The sequence below is a fragment of the Hippichthys cyanospilos genome, chromosome 8, assembly GCF_059441005.1.
Source record: "Hippichthys cyanospilos isolate Australia breed blue-spotted pipefish chromosome 8, RoL_Hcya_1.0, whole genome shotgun sequence".
Classification (NCBI taxonomy): domain Eukaryota; kingdom Metazoa; phylum Chordata; class Actinopteri; order Syngnathiformes; family Syngnathidae; genus Hippichthys; species Hippichthys cyanospilos.
The window spans coordinates 15,667,582-15,695,000 of NC_142376.1; the positions used below are offsets into that span (position 1 = coordinate 15,667,582).

The 27,419-nt window shown below is 38.5% G+C and overlaps 1 protein-coding gene across 2 annotated transcripts in view; it reads left to right on the plus strand.

Annotated features, from left to right (window-relative positions):
• The first annotated feature begins 662 nt into the window (after positions 1 to 662).
• Positions 663 to 27,419, plus strand: part of mcu (mitochondrial calcium uniporter) — a 51,372-nt gene continuing 24,615 nt past the window's right edge. The window contains exons 1-2 of one of the 2 annotated variants that reach the window (XM_088421547.1): positions 663 to 830; positions 20,298 to 20,411. In XM_088421547.1, the coding sequence (XP_088277673.1) occupies positions 714 to 830; positions 20,298 to 20,411 (231 nt within the window). In that variant the 5' untranslated portion in view covers positions 663 to 713. The remainder of the gene's footprint in view (positions 831 to 20,297; positions 20,412 to 27,419) is intronic. The other variant, XM_088421546.1, reaches the window with a different exon arrangement.

Here is a 27,419-nt window from a genome sequence, read left to right on the forward strand (position 1 = left end):
GTTAGCACGTTCGCCTCATATGTAGGGGTCAAGGCTACAATTCTAGCTTTTGTCTTCCTGCATGAAAAATGGATGTTTTCCCCATGCCTACACGGGTTGACTCATATTTTTCCACTTTCCTGCCACATATCCCAAAGCGTGCATTTTAAGTATATTCAACACTCCATTTTGGTTTGTTTGGGAGTGTAAAGGGTTGCTAAGCCCTGTGTGCCCCGCGATTGGTTAGCAACGAGCAGAGGGTGAACCCCGCCTATTGGAAGACAGCTGGGATAGGCTCCAGGGCCCACAACCCTCGTGAGGACGAGCAAGGAATATGGATGGATGGTATTTTATAAATGTATGACACGAACAGTATTTTAATTATGCAAAAGACTCCTCCATGCACGCTATACAGTATGAAAAAAATAAGTAGTGTACTTTTTTAAAAGGAACTTTATATCTTTACCAAAATTCTTTAACCATCACGCGTCTCTGATCTATCTTTCATAATGTGCAAAATATTTATAATATAATATTCTATTTAAGCATGACAACATGAGAGTTTCTTCTTTCAAGGTCTATGCAAATCATTTTGCCGTGGCGTACACCGGCGAACCCGCCCACCACCAGCACCCCCTCCGCCTCCACCTTCCTCCCTCCCTCGCTCTTCCTCCCCTCTGTATGTCTCGGTCCGCCCGTAGCAGTCTCCTTCCCGGCGAGCTTTCACTTCAGAGATGGCTGCGAAAGTGTGCAGATCAGTCTTGCTGTTGTCCAGAAGCGGCGGAGCGACTGTCGGCTGCCTCCCCGCACTCGTCGCTCCCTCTCCGCGACACCAGCAGCACCTAAGACCAGTAAGTGCCAGGACGTGTCCGACAGTGAGCGAGAGCGAGGGAGTGGGTGAGAGGGGCGCGGAGGAACTGACTGCCCCAAGCGAGGCGCACGGTGGCGGCCGGTTGGGCTTGCTACGGAAGTAAAGCTAACTAGCCTCAAGGTTTCCCGCACTGCTCTTGTCCCGAGATTGCGTAAACGCCGTGGCTCATTGTGAGTCAGGAAATGCGTCTGGATCTGGTGCCGCGTGCGAGTTTCTGTATTTCCACGCATAGTGGGACGTGGAGCTCTGATAAGGAGGCAATGCAGTTGTTTGAAGCGCCTGCTGATGTGAAGACCATCATCTGGCAATGCCCCGGCCGCTCAGAACCAAACTCGCTCTCGTTTCTCTTTTTTATGTCATCACACCCAGCAACTTTGTAGATTTATTTGATCGTGTGGTAGTGTGTGTTTTTGTGTGTACGTACACATGTCATTCCTCTAAGAGTGTTGTAGAGTCTGCCATAAACGCTGAGCTTGTGTTTTAACGTCGATGGCTGATGTTGAGTGGGGCAACCTCCTTCTCCTTCCTTCTATATAAGCTGTGAAACTGCGGCGTGTGAGTGGGACGAGAGTGTAGTTTCTGCGGCAGTACCATCAATGCCTGCACGCATCTTCACATGTCTCATTTGTACTCGTGTGCCCTGAATGGACATAAACGCAGACGTTAAACTAAACTTGATACTTTCAGTAACATCCAGGCATGAATGATGTCAGACAGCCTGCCTGCTGGCCCTCCCCTCCTTGCGGGTGTTTCCCCAGTCATCTGGGAGATCCATGTGTTTTCCTGCAGGCGGGTGCAGATTTTTATTTAAACTGTTGGGCTACAATGCAGTAGTAGCTCATCTTGTTGCTACCTCCTATGCCGAACAGCCACTCACAGCTTTTACAACCGCAGTGACCCAATGAGAACACCTGGACTGAAGAATGATGAAGGCCACGCAGGTCATACTATTTCTTAAAATTCTGTAACTATACCTAAAATTGTATCCTTTTTAACATTAACAAATAAAAACTAGAAATATTGTTGACCAACAACTATTTGATGCTGAAAAAAAAATGCAATCAATAAATATTAATACCATTTAAATTGGTCTGGAATATACAGGAGCACCATTATCTTAAACATTTTAACCTGAAGGAAATGGTCTAAAACAGTGTGCAGATATACTGTATATATATATATATATATATATATATATATATATATATATATATATATATATATATATATATATATATTTTTTTTTTTTTTTTTTAACAATGAGCGCCCCTGCACATCCTAATGCTGTGATGTACATTTCCACTTCACATGGCAAAAGCAAAGACTGTTCCCCAGGGTTATACGAGACCACCTTGGCATCACTTCGCACTCCCTCAGTGGTGCGCGCCCCATTAATTGAGAAGGGCTACATTACACATATCAGTCCTGACTTCTGTCTCATACTAACATTGTTGAGTGGGACCTTGACTTGCAAGTATAACACTTTGTGACCAAGTTCGTATCTCGATTAATTAGCATTGGAAACCATTTTTCTCCAATTAAATGTACTCATAGGCAGTTGTTCTGTCCCAAGTCCCCAAAAACACACTTTTATGAAAAACAACTTTTTGGGAAATATGACTATGAAAGTTAAATTAAACTTAAGAGACTAAAGAACTTACCTGGTTTTGTCACGTGACCGCATATTTGAAGTTCTTTTTAACGAATTACGGCTCTCAACACAAAGTACACAATTGGACCAAGCAACACTGGAAACACGTAAGTCAAGGTAGCGGCACTGTGTGTACATACTTCTATTGTAGACCACAATTGAACACAGGTAAAGCTTACTGGGGCATATTCTGCCTTTCACGCCTCAGTCATTTCTTTAGCGTATTTCTTTTGCAAGCCCAAGGTGTGGCAGGCTTCTCGTCTGTGCTTCTGACACACCCGCCACACGTAACTTATGCACAACCACCAAAGAGGTGTAATTAGGTTAAGTCTGAGGGTGGCCTTCATTTCCAACTCGTGTTTTCATGATATGTGAATTCCATAAAGGATCCATTCACAAAATGTCAGATTTTAATTGTGAAATTATCGTTCATAGTGTTAATTAATATTAAATAGAGGATATTTGGCTGTTGTAAATATTTTGTGTTGTGTTCTTTGAGTGGTATTACCCTCTCAGATTTACTTGCCTGTCATATACTGTAGTGTAAGAGCATAGCTGCTGTTGGTCCATGGAACTTAACATGGGTGCCTTGTGCTGCAGGAGAACCTACTTTCAAGAATCTGGAAGGCGGCATTAGGTTGCTTAGTTAATAAGTTGCCTTTATACATGTAGTGTTTTTTTTTTTTTTGAGTGTGGGTGTTTTTCTGGCAAACGGTAGAGAAAATGCTTTTTGGTTGCAGCCAATCATCTCCTCACACAGTAGATGCAAAGCAGCCTCTGGACCCAAGAGGCTCATGTTTAACCTCCAGCAGATTACTATTGAGCCCACTGTCATATAAAATGCAGCTCCCTTCAAGTGCGTCTCGGGTGTTGAAACATTGCGGGTAAACCGTCCTTGTAAAAATACATAGACTAAATCAAAAGTTGAATGTCAGTATTATGAGCCTACAGTATGTGAAGTCAACATACTGCACCTATAATAGATTCATTAGAGTAAAAATATTTTTCTCGTGCGTTGCTTATCAGATAGCTCATATTCTGTTTGTGCTATCAAAGCTCCTACGTTCATTAAAGCTCCGCAGCTTAAAGTAGGGGTCATCAGGTCAAGCCCCTCCTGCTTTATAATCCAATAAACGTAGGAGTAAACTAATTTATCCATGCTGCCTTCACTGACTTAGTGCTGAAGTTATCCAGATTAGTGTGATAAGAGAGTAGCTGTCGTCTGGGAGAAGGCAATTCGTTTAAATGACTGACAAAGCTGTCTACAGAAGCTGTCGCTTTCATGCGATCTTGTCCTTGATGGTCAGTGTGGTGTCCAAGGTTTGATTTCATATCTACATCAATTTCTAAGCCTACTTGAGTACCTTTTTTAAGGTCAGTTCTCCAGTCTGGCTGGGGTTATATAAGGTAATTTCTATTTTTTTATTGTCACAATGCAAATGAGACCATTTATGGAAAAGTGTGATGGTGACCACAGTATTAGAAATAGAAGCTATATCACTCATACGCTGTATTATATGGCTAATCTGCTTGGCTAATGTCAGGATGTTTAACCGTGAATGCCTAAATCTGCTGGATACTGCTTTTCTCACATGTGATCATCTATTGTAATTAGGGCTTTATTTTGAATGATTATGGTGATTATAAGTAAATTAGTATGCTGTTTGCAGACACTACAAATACTGTAATGATGTTTTAACAATCCTAGTCTTGCATTGTACAATTTATGTAAATTAATTATTTGTTTGTTCTTATTGACTTCCCTGTCCATTTTTTGTTTTGATGTAGAGCTGATGTTTCTCACCGTGAAGTTAAAGGTCATAACATGCAAGAGGGAGAAGGTTCCCTCCAATGATACAAAATTTATCTGAGTCTTCATGGAGAGTTTAATTCACTTGCTAGGGGTTGAGAGCAATGTGATGTGGTGAGAGATGTCTGACAGTATGCTGTATACATAATTCCATCTTCTGCAGCTGACAGATTTTCCACCTTTTCATTTCACCTGATGCTGTTTGCACATCTGCATAATGTTGAAAAAGGACCTATGTTTAAGTTAGTTGAAAGATGATGATTAATGATAGCTTGCTTTCAAAGGTCTGGATTGAAGAGTTCACAATGTGCTGCTAAACAGGATGCATGAAGTAGAGAGACTGATATTGTCTCCAGCCAGCCGCGTCAGTTCACACTGCAGCTGTTAGTCTTGTTGCATAGCATAAAAGCATTTAATTTTAATTGACAGATTTCTTGAGGATACTGTATTCTGATAAAATGTTGTATTTGACACGCGCATTGAGCCTTTTGTGTTTGTATTCATCGTGGGAGCAGCCTTCCATGAAGAAGGCCTTGTTGCTGGAGCTTTATGTCCTATGTTTTGCAATAGCACATAGAATGTTAATGTTTACGCTCACATGCATGTATGGCGGATGAGAGTAAAAGATGGGGCCTATATTATACCCACCGGCATTATTCATTTGATAATTGAATGAACGACTGGTGTAAGTTATTAGATGAGCTCTACAGGTAATAACAGCTCCACAGTCACTCACTCTTCCTGTGATTTGTGTTTCTAAAGCCCAGGGACAGGATGCATTATGCGTGAAAATGTGCCAGAGGTGACCAGACACACTACTGCGCACAATGGAACAACATTTCGTTATAATTATTTTTCAAATGTGATTCCTCTCATTGGCAGAACATTTTCTAATCAAACCAAACACGGGGACATACAATCAAATTTAATCAATTTAATATACCGGTAATCAAATTTAAGAAGTCTCTTAACCTTACCATAACATGACGTAGCATGAAATTACTGAAGTCCATGATGAGACCTTAGTGACACAGAGTGACTTGGGGATTCACTCATTCAAGAGACCTTTTAGTTAATTGCTTTTGCTAATATGTATGATGTGGAACCTTGTCACACTGAGCAAAATGCCAAATGTTTCTTGACATTTTTGAGAGGATGACCTCACTGGCTCTGCTTCTGATAAACTTCCTTCCTGTCTGCTTTACGTGGTGTGCAGGCAGTTCTGGCAAACTCGCTGCTTCCCAATTAAGAATGTTTGCATTTGTTCAACAAAATTGTCTTTTTACCTGACTTTTCAGATTTCTTTCTACTTCTTGTAACATGGCTTATTTGTTTATTTCTAAAATCTATTTATTAAAAAAAAATACCCTTGTCTGTTGGCACGAAAAAGACAATTTAATAGTTTTAGCATAGGTTCTATAACAATGTATGTAATTTCAAATATTTTCCTGATAGCTGAAAACATTTGTTAAATGTGTGTCACTACGTTGTCAAATGTATATTTGTTTACTTTATAGTGTCAGTCAAAAATTTCCATGAACACATAAAATACTCTTCTCTCTCAGGCCGGTTTACATGCATATGATGTGAGTAAATCTTCAATATTTGGGTCTTCCTCTGAAATGCTAGGTCGTTTTATCAGCTTGTCTACCAATGGAGTTTTTCCGGTTGACATAATGAATAACCTCAAAACAAAAAAGCATAATGTTCTTGTTATCAATGAATAACGTAATTGTTGTTACACTTTAATTCTCGTGCAAATAAATTATATCTGGCTCTTGTGGCCCTACATCTTATCAACAATAATGCAGTTTTTTTTGTGTGTTCAAAGATAAGATCAGCTGGGAGAAGGAATTTCGTACAAAAAGGTACTTGTTCAGACTTCAGATTCAGGCCGGGAAAAAAAAGTGTACCAAGTTGGATAAGTCAAGTTTAAAAATAGATTGACTAAAAATACTCGTGATGAAGCTTAGTCAGCACCATGTTTGCGCCATTGTTTTCTGCACGGACCTGTTGCAATGGCGGTCACAGATATAGACTACCGCCCCAATTCATCCAGTTTTTATGGGTCCTCATTAGGGTTAGCTGGCAGTCTGGCACTAATCCCATTTGACTTTGAGCAAGAGCCATACCCTGATTAATTACCAATCATTTGCATTGCAAAATAATATTTACATTCAAAGTTATGATTTAGACAGTTTAGAGTTGTCAGGTAACCCAATATTAATTAGAATGTTTGAGAAAATTGGACGACTCTGAAAACCTGCACAAGCATGGAGAGAACATGCAAACTCTGTAAAGGTCGCATTAAACCCAGATTTAAACTCTGTGTCTCCTTACTAGTCTGTTAACCACAAAACCACTGTGCTGATGACTATCCATGTCTTGTGTACTGTATGTCCATTTTCAAATTTCTGCAAAGTGTTTTGGAAACATGTTGGGAACATTTTCTGTGACAGAGATCTGGCCTGTCGTGTGTCCGACTAAATATTTTCTCTAAACACGGTCTTGTGGAACTCATGACCATACTGTGCTTTGGATTGCATATATCGACCTTCTTTCAGTTACCCTATGACTTCCATACCTTCAGTATGTTTTACACTGTATATACCTTTTCTCACCAGCTGTTTCCCTGTAGGCTAACAGACCTGCCCTGGATGTGTTCATTGATAGTCACTTATTGAAATGAAGAAAGTCTTCTCTTCCTGCTGCCTCATCAGTATGCATAGTGCAATATTATTCATTTTCCAACTCCTTGTCAGGCGTTTCCCGCAGTGACTGCATGGCCTCTTGCCACTAAAATCTACTCTTCATAGTGCAGAGACTGGAGAGGTAATGGATGGGGCTATTGTGATTGGGTGGTTCCTCATTAACATACTGGAAGGGATTAAACCCTTGAGATGGTAAATGACTGGTGAACCTCGGCTCGTGGCATAGACTAATTAGTCGCCCCATGTTTCTTGGTGGCCCTGTGTAGCTCTGCTCAAGCCTGCAAAGGACATCAAAGTAGGTCACTGTGTGTAATGTGGTGATGGATGGAAGCATCGGTCTGTTACTCGCATCTTGAGGACAGTGGGCTGGTGCTGTATGGGCTGCCAGGAGGACAGGTGACGTTGCTGTCTGGAGATGAAGGTCATCACTTTCAAGTTGTCAAATATGAGAAGAAGCTTGTTACTGTGACAGCAGTGCATGCAGTATTTCCAGATTGTAATGCTTTACTTTATATTTTAGTTTATATTTTTATATCCTTGAAATTGTGGCACAACTCAAATCACTGTAAAATGACTTGTGATCTGAACCCTTTTTATTTGTTAGCGCTTTCCTAAAACCTTTGCTGTGTTCCTTCCTTTTACTCTAAGGTCTTTCTGTCCTCCAGTAAGTGCAAGTGCAAGTGCAAGACACAGAAGGAAAATAAATATAATTTATTCTAAATGGTGGCTATTCAACCATGTTGTTTAGCCTTCTTTTTGCCAAATTCCTCCACTTTGTTTGCTTCCCATATGGATCAAATTGATAGAGCCCTGCCCTCCAAAACATGAAGACTCTCTAATTTATTCGGGTAATTATGGATCGAGAGGGTAGGCTTGACCTCTCCTTCACCAAGTATTGATTGTTTGTACCCTTGTTTATGCAAGTTCACAGCCACAAATTAATGCAGGCAGCAGACTAGAAGTGATGCTCGCAGCATTGACTACAAATCCTGGGAACCTGGAGAACCCACATGGTTGATCTTGGTCTTTTGTGATTGTAGGAGGGGTACCAAGCTTTGCTTTGTAATCGTGTCTTGAAAAAACGTCACAAAATGTACTGTCGTATACAACCACTTAGGGCTGCACGAGATCACAATATTGGCTGCCACGATTAATTAAGATGATAATCGGCGATATTAACTTTTAAAAAGCCGGCTACGTAGTACTGTACATGTCAAATCAAGCACTTTCAGTCATCCTACCGCCAGGGGGCAAACACAAGCTTAAGATTTCATGAAGATTAAGAAATAGCAAGCGAGCAAATCCTGCAAAAAGTGCGGTTTATGCTAGGTTTATGCTTGATCTGCTCCGCGAGTTAAGCGCGGCTCCATGCGTCAAAATCAACTTCAAAATTGAAATGATCTGTAGTTGTCATTGTTTTAAATATAGACGTGTGCAGCCATCTATTACAAAAAAAAAAATAAAATAGTGCTTCCGTGATTGTTGGTTGTTTGCCAATTTATTTCCTATCTCACCTTTTTCTAAAAACCTGTTAAGTCAATTTTTCCTTTCATGCCAGTAAAACATCTTAGGTCTGGTACAAGAATGCATTAATTCAAGTTTAGATCTCGTGTATTTTAACGGAAAGAACAGAGTAGTTGTCTGATTATTTTGTGTTGAGCCTTTTTATATCATAATCCATTGTTTTAACCCATTTTGTGAACTTTTCCACTCACTTGACTGAACTGAAACAATACGGTGTGCGTTGACAGCAGCAATTGAATAATTGTAATTGTGCCAAAAGGACAGACAATCATATCAGTATATGGCAGAAAGAGAAGCATCATCAACAACTGATTGGCTGCAGCAGAAAATCATCATCTTGCCAACAGTGAGGCACTTTGCAATTGGTTGCTGCTCTGTATGAAAGAGTCCTGTTATTGACAGAGGATTCCCTCGCCCTCAAGCTCACCTCTCACGCAAGAGAAAATGGGCTGCCATCACTATAATAACTGCATATGACCTGGAAAATCAGTTTTACATAGTAAAGCTGGCCACTGCATGCAATTTTAATGTTAAAGCTTTTTACTGCTTTCAGACTTATACAATGGAACTACAAACCACAAAATTCTGGTATCTGTTGGATACGCCACTCCAAGAGGAAGCTTCTTCCTGATGGCTGACTTGTGCAGCATGCAATAAAAATATCATAGTCCCATAGAAATTTGGCAGTGTAAAGACTCCATTGTTATAGTTTATAAAACTACAAACCAGCACACTCAAGAGAAAACATATTGTTCAGGATATATAAATGGTTGTCCAATTCACTGTCAAGCCCATGCCATCAAGGTTAACCGCTCACTTTTCCACGACACAGTACAGCACTAAGGACGGTTTTGGCTCACCTTAGCTTCACTTGCCTTGCCCTCTGGAGTTTTTGTCTCTTTGTCCTTTGTAGTGGAGACTTAAAGCAGCAAGAAAACAAAAAGGTGCATCAAACTGGAGACCGTGGAATATACTGTTGTCAACACTGCAGTTCAAGTCACAAAAACAAAAGTAAGCACACATTAGCACATGCATTATATACTTCATTGAATGTTGTATAATGGCAGCATGAGATGAATAGTGTCAGCTCGAGACCCTGCTTGGCAAAGCACTACAAATTGTACATACTTTTGCCTATGACAAACCATTAATAGTGAGTGCAGCCTTGTACTAGCACCCCCCTGCACCTCTTGCCCTTTTGTTGCTGTGTTACAGACAAAATCAAGATCAAATGTCTCTACTGTGCACAAGACATATCAGGCTTCTCTGCTGGTAAATTATCGGCATACAGACTTCACTGCTGAGTGAAACCTATTGGTGTTCTGTTGCTATGTAAATGAGGGCTTTGTTGCTTTCAGTTTAATGGGATGAATGTGGCATCACTCTTGTGTTGAGGGCGTCACAGTTAATGGGAGGGCATGTTTGTTTCCACTTGAGAAGATTCTTTCTCCATAGTGGCTTAGAAATGCATGTTGCGAAGCAGTCCTGTTGCTTATTTCCTTTTTGTTTGGCCCCCTATTCACTCTGATCAGTTGCCACATTGGTTGCAACTTGCAGCTGTCACTTGAGAACTTTACTGCTAGTCTTTGCTTGTCTCTGGAACGATTAAGTGACCGTGAAGATTGAAGACATATTAAATGGGACTCAAGCAGAAGAATAGTGTTCATCAATCCCTGATCAATGGAAATTAAGTAATCTGAGATTCAGAATTCAGATAGCCAGACATAATATTGTTTTTGTAGTGTTATCTCACTGACTTTTACAAATGTGACGTAAAAGTACTTTTTGCTTCAATCTATTACTGTATATGAAAATAGCTATCAACTTTGAACAATGACTGTATTAAATTAGGGTGACTCGATGGATTGAGGTTTTAATCTCATTTTACGTCCTCCTTTCTGCACGTGCATGCTCTTCCCATTCTTGTGTGTATTTTCTTCATCGTCCGTTACATTTGAAAACATGCATGCTTGATGAAATCAAGTCGTTGTTTGTATGTATGTCTGTCTTTTTGAAATCAATTATCTCGTTGATTATCCTATCAAATAATCGAATAAATATCCCTCCCCAGGTTTTTTTAAAATTTTTTTTAAGAAATAATCTAAAGTTGAACATGAGTTTGAAGTGATAGGATTTAACTACTCATAATCACCTATACAAACAAATATTTAGACACCATGAAAATTTACCAACTTTCTGGTTTTCAATTGTGATAAGCAGTAGCACATTTGTGATTACCATTTAAGTAAAAAAAATAAAATAACTACCATTTAGTTCACACATCATGTTAAATGTACATTACACATATAAGTGTCCTTAAACTAAAGTCATTTACACACTATGCTTCAACAATATTTCATGAGTAAATTTGTGAGCTCTCTCTTAGCTACTATAAGGCGAATAGTTTCCTCTGACTATTCCTCTTCTTCCTTGGTTACTTCTAGATGAACAGACTGGGCACGTTTTGTGCTTGATTGCCCTCTACTATTGGAGATTCAAACACTTAAAACCAAGTGACTATAAATTGTAGGGACAGATTGTATTCTTGGTTAATGAAGCTCTAGTGTTTTTTGGGAAGTTATGACCTTTTTTGCGAGATAGAAACATGTATCTTCCATCCACTACTAACGTCATACAGTTGCTGTTTTGGCCTTTCTCCCTGTATCATTGCTTGTTTGAAATGTTTTTGTATTTTATGACAGATGTTGTTAATCTCATTAGAGGCAGAAGTCAAGTACTGAACCTTAACTGCGACGAATCAGTCTCTGAGCACAGTCAGTGAGTCCATGAGACCGTTTGCATCGGCTGCCTTGTTTACACTGTAATTACACATCGAAAGCAGACACAGGAGAGCCACTTTGCATGTGGATAATAAGGACACATGCCTCTTTTCAACAGACCTCCCGTAGCATGAAGTCAAAGCATTAGTTGCAGACTCTTACTGCCTATCTCTAATACTAATTGCTCACTCTTCATGTCTACAGAACTGTAAGCTTTTAAATGAATTTGTGGATATACTGTAGCTCCCTTTTTTTAATGACTTTTATATCAGCAACGGATCATTAACTGAAGTAACGTAGATTTAGCATGCCTGTTCAAAAGAGCAATGTAAGCATGGCGCAAGAAAAGGGGAAGGCACACACGTAAAAAGCATCACAATAACAGTGAGTTCACTCTTGGTACTTTGGAGAATCACTCAAGTCCATCAGGTAATTGAATAGTGTGTAGTATAGGGCAGAAAAAAAAATAAATGAAATGTCAATACTATACTATATGTTGCATCGGCATACATGTACTATACAATACTCTATGTCAATCACCCAACATCTCACAGATTGCCTAATGAAAGTCTATATTAGTAGCGCTGGGTAATTATATGATTAAGAATTGTGATGTTACATGACCAGCTGCTATCATATTTACTCAATCAAATGCGGCAGAAATGTGTGTGACTTCAGCTAATCAAATTCCAACTTTGATTTGCAAGTTTGAGCAATGAAATATCCGACCCATATCTCATGACCAGGTCACATTCATCCGACTCGCACATAACAAACACGTAAAAAACCTCACAATTCTTTGCTAATAAAGGGGCGAAGTAGCTTGAATTTTTAAAATATTTTGAGGGAGGGAGAACAATATGTTTTTCTCTCTCTCTCTCTCTCAAACTGTGACGTTGCTGTCACAGTACAAAATACCATGGCCAAATACCACACCAATCCACCTTAAATGTAACATTGAAAATATTGTGGCTCTGGTATGACAGCCATTCTGCCATCCATTGTTGTTACCCTAACCCTTTATTTTGGGGGTAAAAAAAGTGTGTCTTATATTTGGGGAGTTACGGTTAATACATTTTCAACAAATGTTCACTTCGCTCACTATTTTAGAAGGGCTGGTAGACAGCAAAGCTACAGATTCTTGCGAGCAAATGCACAAATATTGTTGATGGTGGATGTCAATTGTGCAACGACTACCGTACATTTGTGTCACTATGACTACCATCTGTGTCATTACTCAGGCTCCCATACTGAACGCTGGCACCACACACACCTCAATGCATGCGGGCCTGTCATGCTTCAGACAAATTGAACCTGCTCATTGAACTCTCATGATTGTTCTGCTCGTTCAAAGTCTTTTGTTAGAAAGCAAAGATGCAAGGACAAAGATATGGCATTCAAGGCTTCAGACATGTTTCCAGTTTCACTAGTGTTACTCATCCTTTGCCAACTAACCAGTCATCCACTAGTCTATAAATAGGAGATGTTGGAGGACACTTCTGTTAGAGAATTACCATGGAGACAGTGTTTAGTTTTGGCTTAAATAGTGCAGTTAGTGAATGATTCTTGGTTAATTTGAATTGAAAAAAATAAAATAAAATGCACAAGTAAAAGAAGATCCTTCCAAAAATCAAAGAGGTACTGGCAATTTCAAAGGTGAGTTTTGCGGTTGTCTGTGTCACTTCAAATCTTGGAGGGTAGAATAAATATGACTCTGGTTTTGGGAATTTGCAAAATTAATACATAAATAAATCCCTGAAGGTCATGTGTTTGTCTAGATTCAACTCAATAAAGTTGATTATGGCTATTCAGCACATCTCATATTTATTTCAAGGGTTACTTGGTTCCCTCTTCACGGTGTGCAGGTTTCTACCAGTTGTATGGATGTACTGTACTTGAGTACTTGACTTGACTTGGCTTGACATACAGTGGGTAGGTACCCTACATTTCTGTGTCCTTGCTTGCTATTTCTTTTTTTTTTTCTTTACTTTCACCACTATTTTTAGAACCACTATTGCTTCTGAAACAACACAAATGTTCTCATTGAGGCACTGATACTATTCATCAAACCTAATATATTCATTCAATTGCACTCTTAGTTCCTTACTGGAGTAAAATAATGAAAGACTTGACACAACTGCTCTGTTTAAAATCATCTGTTACATGAGGGTTTTTTTTTCTCCTCCGGGCACATGCCATAACAATTTAAAATAGCATTGTGTTCCATCGGTGGTGTGCTGTGTCTATTTATGGATATGGAAAAACTCGGCTGATGTTATTTGTGGATTATGTCAACCATTTATACTTGTAGAGAGTCCAACTCCTCTTTATATTCATGAAGTATTTCAATATTTTCCATACATGAGGATGATGTTGATCATTTATCATAGCAGTCATCTTACTATAAATCAATAATAGATCAATAAACACACACACACACACACACACACACACACAAAATAATTGGTAAACAGAATACCTTGTAATGGAACGAATCAGTGAAGCTGCTGTTTCAACTTGTACTGCTCTAGCCCTTACTTGCTTTGGTCTTAAGGGGGTAACCCAAGGGATAACCCAACCTGCTCATGAACTTGATGAACAAAGCTCAGGCGATGGAAGGATTAAATGGAAGGGCATGGACTTTTGTGGGAGAATTCCAACACCATTTCATTGCTTTTGCATTGTCAGCCTGAGGCCATTTATAATGTAGTGTGTGAAGACTTTATAAATCCCTACTACTGCGCCTTTCTGCTTGATAAAAAAAATAAAAGTTCATTTTAAAATAATGGTCATGAATGTGTGGAGAGGTTTTAAAGTTGCTGTGCTGCCGTTGCCAAGGTAACTGTATAAACACTGAAAATGTCCTTTCTGCTGCAGCTTACGTTTATGAAGGTTGTCCAATCATTATCACCTTTCTCAACATGTTATACTGGTGGTGTTTCAACAGACATGTCCAGACAATTATTGCGATTAATTATAGACACTGAATTGCACATCTGTCCCCTTCAACCACTGAGATATGTCATAATTGTATGACCATTTTCTATTACCTCAAATAAAAAAAGAAAATTAATGAAAGGCTGGTTAACGTTTTGTTATGCTGTTTGGATGATGGATTGATTCCCATCACAGGGTGGTTGTGAAGGTACGTTCTGTGAATGTAAACGTGAAAAGATGCCTGAATTGTATCATGTCCGGAGGAAAGCCATTCAACATGTCTGCTCACCAGAAAAAAAAAAAAAATGAAATGATTGATGAAGTGAACTTCAGCAGAATGCGTACTCATTGTGTCATACTTGCGGCTGCTCCACAAACTGTGAGTGAGTGAGTGAGTGAGTGAGTGAGTGAGTGAGTGAGTGAGTGAGTGAGTGAGTACTCTCTCTGTATGACTGATCGTCAGTTTTAACAGAGTGGCCAGGGGTGTGTGTTTGTGCTTTTTTTGTCTGAAATTAAGCTGACTGCACATTCCATGTAATGTTTTCAATGTCCCCCAGGTCTACTTTAAATCATTTCTGTCCTTCATATTGAGTTGATCCTTACTTGCAAGCCCTTAGGAACACCATTTAAAATCATTATGTAACAGTGATTAATTCAGTTGTGTAATAAACTTGGAGTTTTTGTGTGTGTCATTTTCAGATACATCAACCTTTCCAACTTTATGATGATTTTATTAGAGTTCGTCCGATTACACCTTGAAGAATACAGTAGAAACCGATTTAATGGCAAATGGGCTAGTTTTGTCCGCTTGTTTGAGGTGTATCATTTTTTCCTTACACACCTGGGATAAACCTTCGAAAGTTGCTGTTTTCCATTATGAATGAAAGGTGGTTGTGCCTGCTCATTCATCAGCACTACAGTGAGTAATGCTGACAGCCTCCTCCCTCCACACTCAATTCGCTAACCCTGATTCTTGTATTTGCGTATGCATCAAAGTTGTGATTACATCACATGTGTGCGTGGGTGAGTGCTTCCATGTTTGTTAGCCGATAACTTGTGAAACCAGATAGTGATAGTGCATCCATGTTCCCTTCTGGCTGGTTTATATTGTTGTCACAGCTTTGTGGTGTTCTTCCCTTTTCAACTTTAAATGGTTTCTACATCACCCATAAAGATATTTCTGTATTGCAGCTTGTGTTTGACCAACTGTGCCCAATACTGTACAGTAATTGATACATAAATTGTTCACATGAATACTAGATAGCATAACTGCCACCCTCACAATATTTATTGATATCAGTAATTTTGTCTTTACTACACTGATACCGCCTTACATATGGTTTGCACCTGCATTTCACATGTGCTATTTAAAGAATTACTGTAATTTTGGGAATGTTCAAGACCACTTGTCCGATCGATGCCAATACCGCAAATACTTTTGATATGCAAAATTTCCCCTCAAAAAACAATAACTGATCATCAAAAAAAGACTTACCTATTCCAATATAGCATTTTCCTTCAATTTTTTTTTAAATTAATGGCACATAAACAAATACCATTTCTATTTTGTGACTATTAAAACTGCTCCAAGAGAGCAGCCGATACTAGTGTCAACGTCCATTGATACCTTGCGATAAAGCCCAATATCTGAAACTTGGTATGGGCACTCCCCCGTCTCTGATTGTCAAAAAATATAATAAATTATTTGGTTATGTTTTGATAAACCACTCTGGACATAATAAAATCATGTGACATTTGTAGATGCTCCTCTCACAACATGCAAAAGGAAATTCTCCCAATTTTGGCCATTTGGCAGATATTTATGCCCGTTTTGCATACAATTTGTAGTGGATAACATGGAGCACGCCCACCAACAGTGCATGCAATCTGTTTGCGAGTGCAGGCAATTTAGTACCTGTTACTTGGGATCCAATGAAATCAAGCGTCAAGAGTGTACCTTGTTTTGAGAGAGACACTAAAGGTATGTACAGTAACAGTATTGTGGTGGCCAGGGAAATGATTAACTGAGTCAGTATTACTGTCTGAAATTATTTATTATTATGTTTTGGACCTAATTATATACATGTTATACTGGTTATTTCAATTACATGTTACTGTAAATTAAAATGTTAAAAATACTGTATGTAAATGTATAATTCTGCTAAATTAACAAAAATGTCTCCCAATTTCATGCCTAACCCCAATGGATGCCTGATATTCATTGCATTTGAGTAAAGAAACAGTCATGAAGACAAATGAGGGAATACAATGTATCCCGCTTACAAGGAGAATGAACAATTGGATGAGAGAGGGTTTCCTGCCTTATTCAAATTTAATGCACTTAATTAGAGGGCCATGACTGATCAGCCGTTTGTCTTCCAAGAAAGCAAGTGTCTTTTTGCTGTCGAGGCTTTAAAAACTTAGACCGACACATAATAAAATAGACTCACAAATAATGCTGCATAAGTGAGAATTTTTGCCAGCTTGCTGCAAGTGCCTCAGATGCAAATGTGAGTAACGGCTTGCTTTTTTTGAAAATGTGAGGAATTTGCCTCTCATTTGGACAGAAATCCGACTAAACTCGCTTGGTTTCCATGGGTGTGCGGTTTTATGATTTTGACCTTTTGCTTGTCATCAGCGAACTTCCAGGGAATCCCCTCTTGACGATATCAACTCACATATGCTTCAAATGCCTTCATTGGCTTGCGGTCACTCAGTAGTAAAAAACTAAAGGGTGGGCCCCTTTAGTCAGCATGGGTAGACACTGGTTGTACTATATGTGGTTAATGTATTGGAAATGTCATTTTTCTTTTCCTTTTCCAGCTCCAATATCCCTCGCTTCATTTTGCTCTCTGTGGCCAGTGATTGCCTTTCGCCTGCCCACACTTGCCCCCCGCCATCTTTCCTCTTCTCCAGTCCTCTAAGTGATTTTCCTTTAGAAGTGTAGGGATGGTGAATGAGCAACTGAAAGAACTGAAAGATATGAGAATGAAAGATGGTATGTTAAGATAGCACATCATTTATTGCAGCGGTGATATTTCAGTTTTTGCTGCATTGTCACCATAAGGCGTTGCATTAATGCTAAAACATAAAGTTGTAGATGTCAGACTATTCTCAGTATGCAATATGAGGCAAATGTACATTCAACACAATTGATGACAAAAGAGCATGAAACAGGTTGTTCATACTTAGTCTACTCTCCTTTCTTTAGAAGTCAGCGTGCATTTGTTCCATGCTCTACGCATTATATTTAACAATCTTTTGGTATGATTCTGACCAAAGATTATGTAGAACTTGACCAGAGGCATTGTTTGTGCATGGGAGCGTTTTTTAAAAATATTATTCTAGGGTTTCAATTGGTTGGGAGGGAAGGAATTACATTAGCAACAGGATGTTAAGAGACCAGGAGTTAACATTCTGTTTATATGGGCAGACTGACAGGTGTTTAATGTTCTAAAACAGATAACTACTACTTGATGCAGCACTTGGGATAGATAAGATTATTCATTAGTCATTGGGATTTTTTTATGCTGTCTTGTTCATCTTTGAGGAGCCAGCCATCTGTGTCTTTAACAATGAGCTTTTTCTACTCATTAAGAGTGGCAGAATCAATTCAGGTGAGCTTGGGCAAAGTCAACAAGTAAGCGGTTCAGGCAGCCAGTGAGAATCAATGAGCATGGTCCGACATGTCTCAGATGTGTCCCTCACCTCGTTGAAATCTGAAAGATTAACAAGATAAACCCAATTAAAACATGACTGCTGTATTGCGGTCTGGGCTCTGATCACTTCCTTGTGTTCCAATGAACCAGGTCGGTTTCAGGTGTCAGCAAATTCACAATAACTGATGGTAAAGAGTAGAAGCCATTGTGCAAAAGTGGAAGAGTTAAAGTCAAATCCTGAAGGCATAACATTTGTATTTCAGTTATAGTTTTGGGTGACCAGCAAAAATAGTTGAATTCTAATTGTCAGCAAATCTCAATACACCTTTGCTAAACTCATTTGGACAACACCGTTGACATTCTGAAGCAAGTGGCATTTCTGACATTGTTAAGCCTCACATCTGATTTCTCACTCCAGAAAGAAATACTGTATTTTGACCTTGTCTGCTGTATTATATCCATGAAAGAAGAAAGGTGCTGCTTTTGTGCTTTAACCTGCTAGTTCTCAGGTGTCAGGAGACTGAGATGTGTCTTTTGCGCATGTATGGATTGTTGTATGATTCTACTTGGTTTGTTGTAGGGCAGGTATCAAGAGAGAATAGCTGTTGTCTTCTCTGACAATCACATTTCCAGAAATAGATTGGGCATCCCCTCGATGGCCGACAGGCCTGATGGTACAGATAGGTCACAATTGATACTCTCCACACACTTCATGAGGTATATACTGCACATCCAAAGAAAGCGCTCACATTTTAGTGTGTCGGTTTGAAATGTTTTTCAATTTGCTTTTCAATTTGTCTTTTTGTTCTGCATTTTTACACTGTTTAAAGCATTGTCTCTCATTCTGAGATGCATCTTAAAACAATGAATGGAGTTAGCATCCAAAATCTTAATACTTCTTCTTTTTTGTAATGGTAATACAATATTTTGTGTAATTTTGATTGCCAATGACTTTTAAGGCATTATTTAAAAGTAAACCAATGCACTGCTTAAATTGCTGTGGCATTCTTGTTTTAAAAAGTGCTTCTTTTTAAGGACTACAAGTGGATTGAACGACGGTTTGTAGTCACTGCAAGCTTGAAGGCACGCCCCACGTAAGGGTTGATGCAGTATGCCTGACCTAAAATAGATAAGCAAAAGGCAATAATCCTACAGCAACACTCGATCACTGTACCAAGGTTCACTGCTTATCTTAATGTGAGCTTTATTGCTCTGTCCTCTGTGAAACTGGTAGAGTGGTCAAGCATCGAATTGCTTTGCTCGGGCTAAACAAAGTTGCTGTAGTTTATTTTTCAAAACATTTTAACATTAATAGAAAGTCTTTCATTAATCGTCCAGCACACAGTAATTGTTTCCAGTCAATGACATTCAAACATTAGCAGTTTGTGTGTTTCTGCTTTTCTCGTATTGAACCGTTGGTGTGAAATATTTTCTAACACTTAAGTCATATTTGCACTGTGACTTGCTTGTCTTAAGTTTTGAATATGAACGTTGCTATAGTATTAGTTTAATATTGCTGTAGCAAATCTTAATTTTAGCTTTTTACAAGTATTTAGTTTTACTCAAGGCTTGCCTCAAAGCACGCTGTAGATATGTTAAGACACAACATGGGCCCGCTCCCTTTGTACTGTATGATTACCAGAGTCCTAGGTTAAACCTTTTTGGGTGTTGGCCCAGCTGTGGCAAACATATAATGTGCAGCGCGCCTTTCGTGGAACTTAACTGACAGACTTGATATAATATACCGCCCAAATGTTCCGGTGAAGTTTTTAAAACTGATTGCTGCTTCTCATCTTCCATGTCAGGTCAAATACATTCTGTTCTGTATTGCTGGTTGACCTCATCCCATATCAAATGGTGGAACTAGAAATCATCCTTTCCTCTGGCATTAGACTTTAGAGGTTGCCGAGTGTACCGAGTTCATTTATGAGGACAGCTTTGGAGAAATAAAAAGACAAAGCACGGGGGTACACTGTAAATGTAACTGTTAATTGGTGCGCTTTCATTCAGTTTAGTGATGTGACTTTTGGTTATTTCTTAGTTAAAATACTGACTAATATTTACTCTGAGCTTTGATAATTTAATATGCACACGGGTTGTATGATAAAATCTTGCACAGACTTTTGCAAAGACATGGTGTATTTGAATTGCAGCGAAAAGTAAATCCCTGTAGTATGTGATGAGAAGGACGAACAGGGAGAAAAAGCCAAACAGCACCCACTTTCACGCTTCATTATTTTAATCCTCTTTTTAGGAAGCTACTGTAAACCCTGCTGTTGTTAAACAGTGCTACATCACAGTCACTTAATTTCCAATTTGAGCTGCTGCTGATGTTCCCGAACTTATTTCTTCATCTTCATATGTCTTCTCATCAGCAGGAGGTACTGTCTGCGCCATTCACGCGCCAGACTGTCAGGAAAGCACATGGCCTCCGGTCAGCAGCCCACTCCGCACTCTTTACTCAGCCTCCCACTGCCCTGTCTCCGCAGGTTAGTATTTATTTATTTATTTGTTGTACATGTTTTTTCTTAATTTGAATGTGAAATAATATAAGTCACAGTGTTGTAACCATCAGCTCCCATAGAGTCATATTAGTCTGGTCTGAACATTTACATTAATTTTAATGTATTTCAAGTTGTATTTAAGATATTTTGCCTGCTACACCTAAAACAATCCAATTAAATATACAGAATATCTTTTTTGACAACTGATGAATAGCTGTCAATAATCTTCTTTCCAATCATTAGTATGCAAATCGTACTTCACACTCCAGCACTTCAATTAAGCTCATCAGCTGGGAAAAAAAATCCATTTCACTGTATTTGCTGTGTTCAAAGCTAAGCACCCCACTGGGGTGTCATTGTGCTGGCCTGCTGCTGTTGAGCATCTAAAGCAGTCTCTGCTGTCATGTGATGCCAGTTTCATATGAAGAAACATTTCAGATGGGTTTGACAAAATTAAACGCTGGGACGATTCAGAAATGCAATGTGTCGTAAATCAGCGAACCTGCTCAAAAGCATATGGATTTAATGTGACAATGAACATTACAATAATATGCATCATATTTGGGATATTTGCTTGCTTTTATAGATTCTAATATGTTAATGACTACTTTGAAGCACAGATTTGTGATCATATTCAAATTGAGAATAACTATGGATGAATGATGTATACCGGAAAAAATACGTATTTTATGTAATTATCGTATGACTGTACTTATTTCCATCCTAAAACTAAAGCAGTATATTTTTAAGTTTACTTTTTACATAGTATATTTCATAAACTTCAGATAACTTTGCTTAAGTATACTGTTCTTGGCTTGTACTGAAAAACATACAGCAAAGTATAACTTTAAGTATAATAATACAAAGACTTATCAAATTAAAATATACTCGTTACCTCTGTAGAGTATACAGAAAAAAAACTAAGTCTAAAACTATGATTTAAACTCTTACGAAAGCATAAATGACACTTTCTACTTTTTGCCACGAGCTGCTAATTTTTGTCTACATCCCGTTAAAGAAAACTTAACTGGCGTAGCCAGACTTTTATACTTGGGGGGCCCTAAAAAATAAATAAAAATGCAAAACAGCACAAACACAAAGTTTTTCAAGCATTTCAAATCGTCTAGTGTTTCTTCAAACGTGTGAAAGTGCACATTCACATTTGTAATATTTATATAAAACTATATGAGGTCAACCCCGAAAAAAGTTTGTAATTTTTTTCTCTCATTCCTGATGAAAACTTTAGCAGAGAACTTTGAAATATTGTGTTTAAATAGTAAAGCTGTGGATGATTCGTCTTCACGCAGCTGCTCACAAAGTGGTGATTCCCGCCCTATTTTTAGTTGTGAAAGACTGAGACTTTTGGGGATACGCCTTATATACCCTAACATGACTTTCACCTGTTTCCAATGAACCTGTTGGTCAGTTGAAAGTTCCAAACAGGTATTCCTCAACTTTCCTTGTCTTTTGTTGGCCCCCTCCCAGTTTTTTGATACAGGTTGCAGACATCCAATTGCTTTAGTTCATCATTTTAAATATTAAATAGCTTGTCTTTGTAGGTTCAATGACAATATTTATCAAATGGATCGTGTACAAAAGCTATTGGCATTCCCAGAAGTCCTCAGTTGAAAAGAGGTTGGAGATAATTTGCAAGTCGTCGTACATTGTTTCCATTTTAAACAATATCCCAACTTCCTTGGAATTGGGGTTGGAGTTGTGTTATTTTATTTCAACCTATTGGCCTAAATAAAGCAAAGGAAAACAGCTAAGGAACTTCCTGATTTTGCTCGTTTCACATTGAGCATAAGATACTGTATTTTCACGCAAAGATGGGTCACCCTAAAATTCAGGCTTTCCATTTTCAATGTTTAAAGCCATCCTTTTTCTGTACTGCTGTTAAGTATAGCCCAGCTAGCTAAGATGGTCTTCATGTTGGACAGGTTGCTAGTCAATTGCAAGGTGATTGTGCATGGGACATTGAGAAGGAAGTGATCCAAGAGCAGCTACGTTTCCTGACAGACAATTGCACATATTGTTTGGAAGCAAAATTACTGCTATCATTTGCCGCAATGAAATGGACTTAGTCAAATGAGACATTAATGTGTTCAATTTTTGTTTTTATAGATGAGTAATATCGGCTTAATTAGAGCAGGCAAGACTGAGGGAAATCTACATGCCACTCTAATAATTATTTTGGAGCTTGGTCTTTTATAGTGTGGTTAAAACAGTTTGAAATGATCTTGACTTCAACATTGTTTCTAAATTTATTTGTTTTGCATTTGTTTTTTTTTATCAACGTTATTGTAATGTTTAACCAGCCTTTTCCACATCCGTTCCAACTTTCTCCACTGCCGCATTGTGTTTTATCTCAACATGCCTGTTAAGATCACAATGACTTACTTTTGGTCTCCATAGCTCATATCCACTAATGTTGGTGCATATTTTAAACATTAACCCAAGGTCAAGAGAGCATTTTGTTTCCATCAAGATAAGCCCTTGGTCCGTAAACCAATTTGAATTTGATGACATATTTTATTAAAAAAAAAAAAAAAAGCTATTTGTTCCTTTAGTGCTCACAGATTTGCTCTGGATAGTGCATTATTAGCTCAGCAACTATTACTCTGTGTGTGTACGTTTGCTTTGGGGGAGTAAGCCAACGTGTAATGTGCTTTATTTGTGTTGGTGCATGTGTATTTTGTGTCATTGGCTTGTGAAATATATGTAGAAGGTAAGCTAGGGTGGGCCGGGAGGGGTTTGTTCAATGAGAAATGAGTGCAAAATACCCACGCCTTGTGTTTACATTTGACTGCAGTAGGCATTAGGTGTGGATGGAGAATGAGAGGAAGGAACTGTTTTCTTCTTCTGCTAGGGAATGAAAGAAAAAAAATCACATCACCAAAGCTATGGCTAAAGGACTCCTTAAAGAAAATGGGTGAAATAGATGTAGTTTTTGGCCCTTGTTTACACGTCAATGGTGATGTTTTTGTCAAAGAACATAGTTATTGTTTTGGTTGCATGCTATTTAGAATGAGTGACCCTGAAGTTTATTTGTGTGAATGTTGGCTCTGTGGCAGTGTGAACAGGTATTGTTCTACCTTTTCTGTTTATTAGAAGTGGGCAAAATGTGCAAAAAACAAAATCTCAAATGTTTCCAATCATTCAGGATGGTTATGATTTTAATCAATTTTAATTGAAGTAATAAACCCAACAAATGTGTATTCAAATGTTTGATTTGAAACAAACATTTTCAGAGAACAATAATGTATGCAGATTATTTTGAGGAGTTTTAACCTAAACTAAACATTCACTGCTTTTGCAAATAAATAGCTATTCATAGCTTGTGCATAACATGCTTAAATATTTCAAGTAGTAGTACCTATTGTAAACATTTTATGTAAACCACCCATCCAGAACTCTGCCACTTGTACAAATGCTCAATTTCACAATTTGGCTCAATTTCAAATAGTCGATTTTTAAAATAAAGAATTACGCCAATTATTTGGTTTTATTGACCAGCCATTAATACATCAAATACAGTGTATTTTTCTTTTTTAATTTTTTTTATTTCACAAGTCACAGTGTATCACTTTTTACCAGTCTTAATTGCACAATAAGAGAGTCGGGAAGTTCACCAAACATAGCAGCAACATGGAGTAAATGTTTCACAGCTGAGTCATGTACAGTATGCAAGAAAATTATATTCCTCGGTGCACCATCAGAGAGGGGTTTTTGTGCACGGATGGCCTCACATGTATGGGGGAATGCCTAAAGCCTTTTTTGTAGAAAGGCTTCTTTTCCTGGCCTGAAAAATGTATGCATGTACCTGAAGTGCTTTATACTGCAGGCAGAATTTTGTTTACATTTATAGGGACATGGGTAAGTTTATTTGCAGGCAACAACTTTTATTCATCCTATTGTTGGCAATAAGTATGTATTTTGAGCCTGTCTTTCCCAGCTCTTGTCTGTACAGTACATAAAGTGTTAGCATTTATGTATTTATTTACTTGTAACGTCATCCTACCCCGAATCATTAAGAGCGAATCAGTCAACACCTAAGTGTCCCTCTCCCCTGACATGTAGCCTCCACAGGGATATCTGTTTGTTCAGGGATGAGACACAGATGGTTCAAATGGGAATGTTTGCTTTGCCAGGGCTTGTTGTTAAAGGTAGGCCAATCAGCAAAGCTGAAATATCATATATCAACCTGAATGAAGGTCAGTTTTACTTGCCATTGTTGGTTCGAGCAATGCCCGGTGCACCAGCTGTGCTGTATTGTTTTCGACTTTTTTTCATTTCTCCCTTTTCCGTCCCATCATCATCCTTCTCCATCACTCCATTACTGCAGCCTCGGCACTTATCTTCCCCTTGGCAAAGGCAGGGCTTCCCAATCCATCCATGTGTCTTTGCTTGGCATGCATCAATTTCACTGCAGCTTCCCATGAGACTTGCTGGTTGACACTCAACGCACAGAACATTTCTGAACATTTCACTTGATCAATTTGTGACTCAGTTCTTGTGTGGATGGAGTGAAAGTTAAATAAGGAAGTATCTGCCTTAAAGAAGCTACTGTAATTGTGTTTTTGTGTCATACTTTCAGCAATAGATGACGTTAAGTAGAGAAAGCCAATTGACAATGTGTGGGTCAGGCGAGGGCGGGGCTGTCCACTAAGCTTTAGGCATGGTGTTATTGGCAGCCTCTTTTAAGTTGACTCGTATTTTCCATTCGCTTAGATTAATAGTATTGTTAGAAAATACACACAAATCTTTCTCAGACTTAGTATATGTGTTATGAAGACAATTATAAAATGAATTTGTTACTATTAATTTGACATGACCGAATAGAAATAGTGAATCATCCATCTCTCCCTATTATCTTTTAATGATTTTAGTGTCCATCTCTACTCTTCTTGTATTGTCTGAAGTTTGTGGCCGGGTATTTGTTTCGACTGGCAATAAATAAATGTTTTGACATTTCTCATTTAAGACCGTTACGTTTATGGTATTTCGTTTAGTTAAGCGATAGTTCTGTCTTTTGCTTGACAGACATGTTTATCTTTGTCACCACCAGTGTATTCTTGTTTTTGACCCGTTTGCACGTTAGTCCTGTTTAACTGCAGTGAAACGCAAGAAGCAAAATCTATTCCAGGTTGTTGACTGACCCTTAATTTGGTTGAAATTCACAAAGAAAACATTCATATTTTTAATAGTCGGGCCTCAAAGTGCAGTCACCCTTAGCACCTCCTTTAGTCTATATAATAACAAAATCAACTATTGCCATTAGCTCAGCAGTATGCTGAGGAGACTCTCTTACATGAGATTTGGCCTAATTTCACATTGTCAAATTAGACAGGATGTATGATGTGTTTTACAGTTCTATTTCCTTAGTTCGAGCGAGTCACATGACAACAACTGTGAACAATTTCAAAATTTGAGTAAAAAATGCTGAATGTGTCTACCTCATACTTGCTGAACAAACGTAGCCCAGTTGTTATTTGTGCAGCCTGCTACAGTAATGTTGTTACAACAATTTATGTGACATAGTTGTGTGCAGCTGAAATGGTAGCTGACAGTGAAAGCCATGGGAAAAAAAAAAAAAAGATTTATGGCCCTTTCTTGCTGGCTCTGAAGGTTCATTTTTATAAATCTAGGGGAAGGAATGTGCTAAAATTCTTTTTCTCTAAATTTTTTTCATTATTGGCGGTGACAGGTAAATAAAACTGCTTACTATAAAAGATATTTGTCATATTACTGCCATTCCGTTTTATAGTGTAATGAATGAAGGTTTAATTTCACAAATAAAACCTAAATGTCTTCAGTAGTCTTTTTTTCCCCCAAACTGCTCCTTGACCATGTTGCTGACATGTATCATTGAGTTTTAAATGAAATTGATTATTCCATCATGTCAATTGATCACTGACACATGACAGCTTAGAAAAGCCTACAGTGGCCTGTAAAGCTGAGATGCCATTACAATGTCTAATGACATATTGATTGACTGTGTTTCTTGTGTGCGTGTGTGTGTTAGTAAATTTGTTCATATCTGTTGAGCTCCATTTACATTTTCTGACGGTGGTTTGCAAAGTGAACAGACCTAGATGAATACTGTGCAAGCGGTGTATGTAGACACGTTTACATCCACTACCGAGCTGTCTAGCAGAACTTTACATAAGTAAGCATGTACTGTTTGTTTGTAGTGAGTGTAAACGAACTCCACGGAGCTTTAGTGCATGGAGTCATAGAAATATTCTGCCAGTGCTTACTTTGTAGCCATAAAATAATCACAACATGAAGATGAGGAATGATGTCAAATTCCTCTCCAAGCAATGTTTAATATTTTCTCCCAAATCACTTCTTCACGGCTAACACGTTATAGCATTCACAGTCTAGCCTGCCTAAAAGTCATCTTCAGTGCATAAAATGGTCATTTTCACGTCTGAATAACCAAAAGCAATTGATGTTAATTCAGTCAAGAAAGATGAAACTTAAAGGGACACTGTGTAAGATTTGACAGTTTTCATTACGGACAGCAGTAGGTGCTGGATTTACCAGTAGACTGGTGAATACCCTGTGGGGTTTTCCGTTATGCCTTTCTGGGTGTTCGGGGGGGAGCTGTAGGGCGGACACTAGGACCATGTCTCTCACCCAGTAGGCATGTCTCTATGATCCTTTGATGCTTTGAACCTGTTGGCTTTGTCTTTGCGTTTTGGACTTTGTTGTATCAGTTTTGTGATGGCATGCGAAGAGTAAAGATCTCCACTAGCACAGCAACGTGTGGTTACTTCGCCTCGCCACATTGGTGGCCCCGGACGTTAGAATGGGTGACCCCGGATGGGTCATCTTGCTATATTATTATCCCAGACGTTAGAAAGTTTAGTCAGGCTGTTGGAGATGTAGTCTCGCCACATTGGTGACCCCGGACGTTAGAATGGGTGACCATATTATTATTATTATCCATAGTCCAAAACAGCAAAGACAAAGCCAACAGGTTCAAAG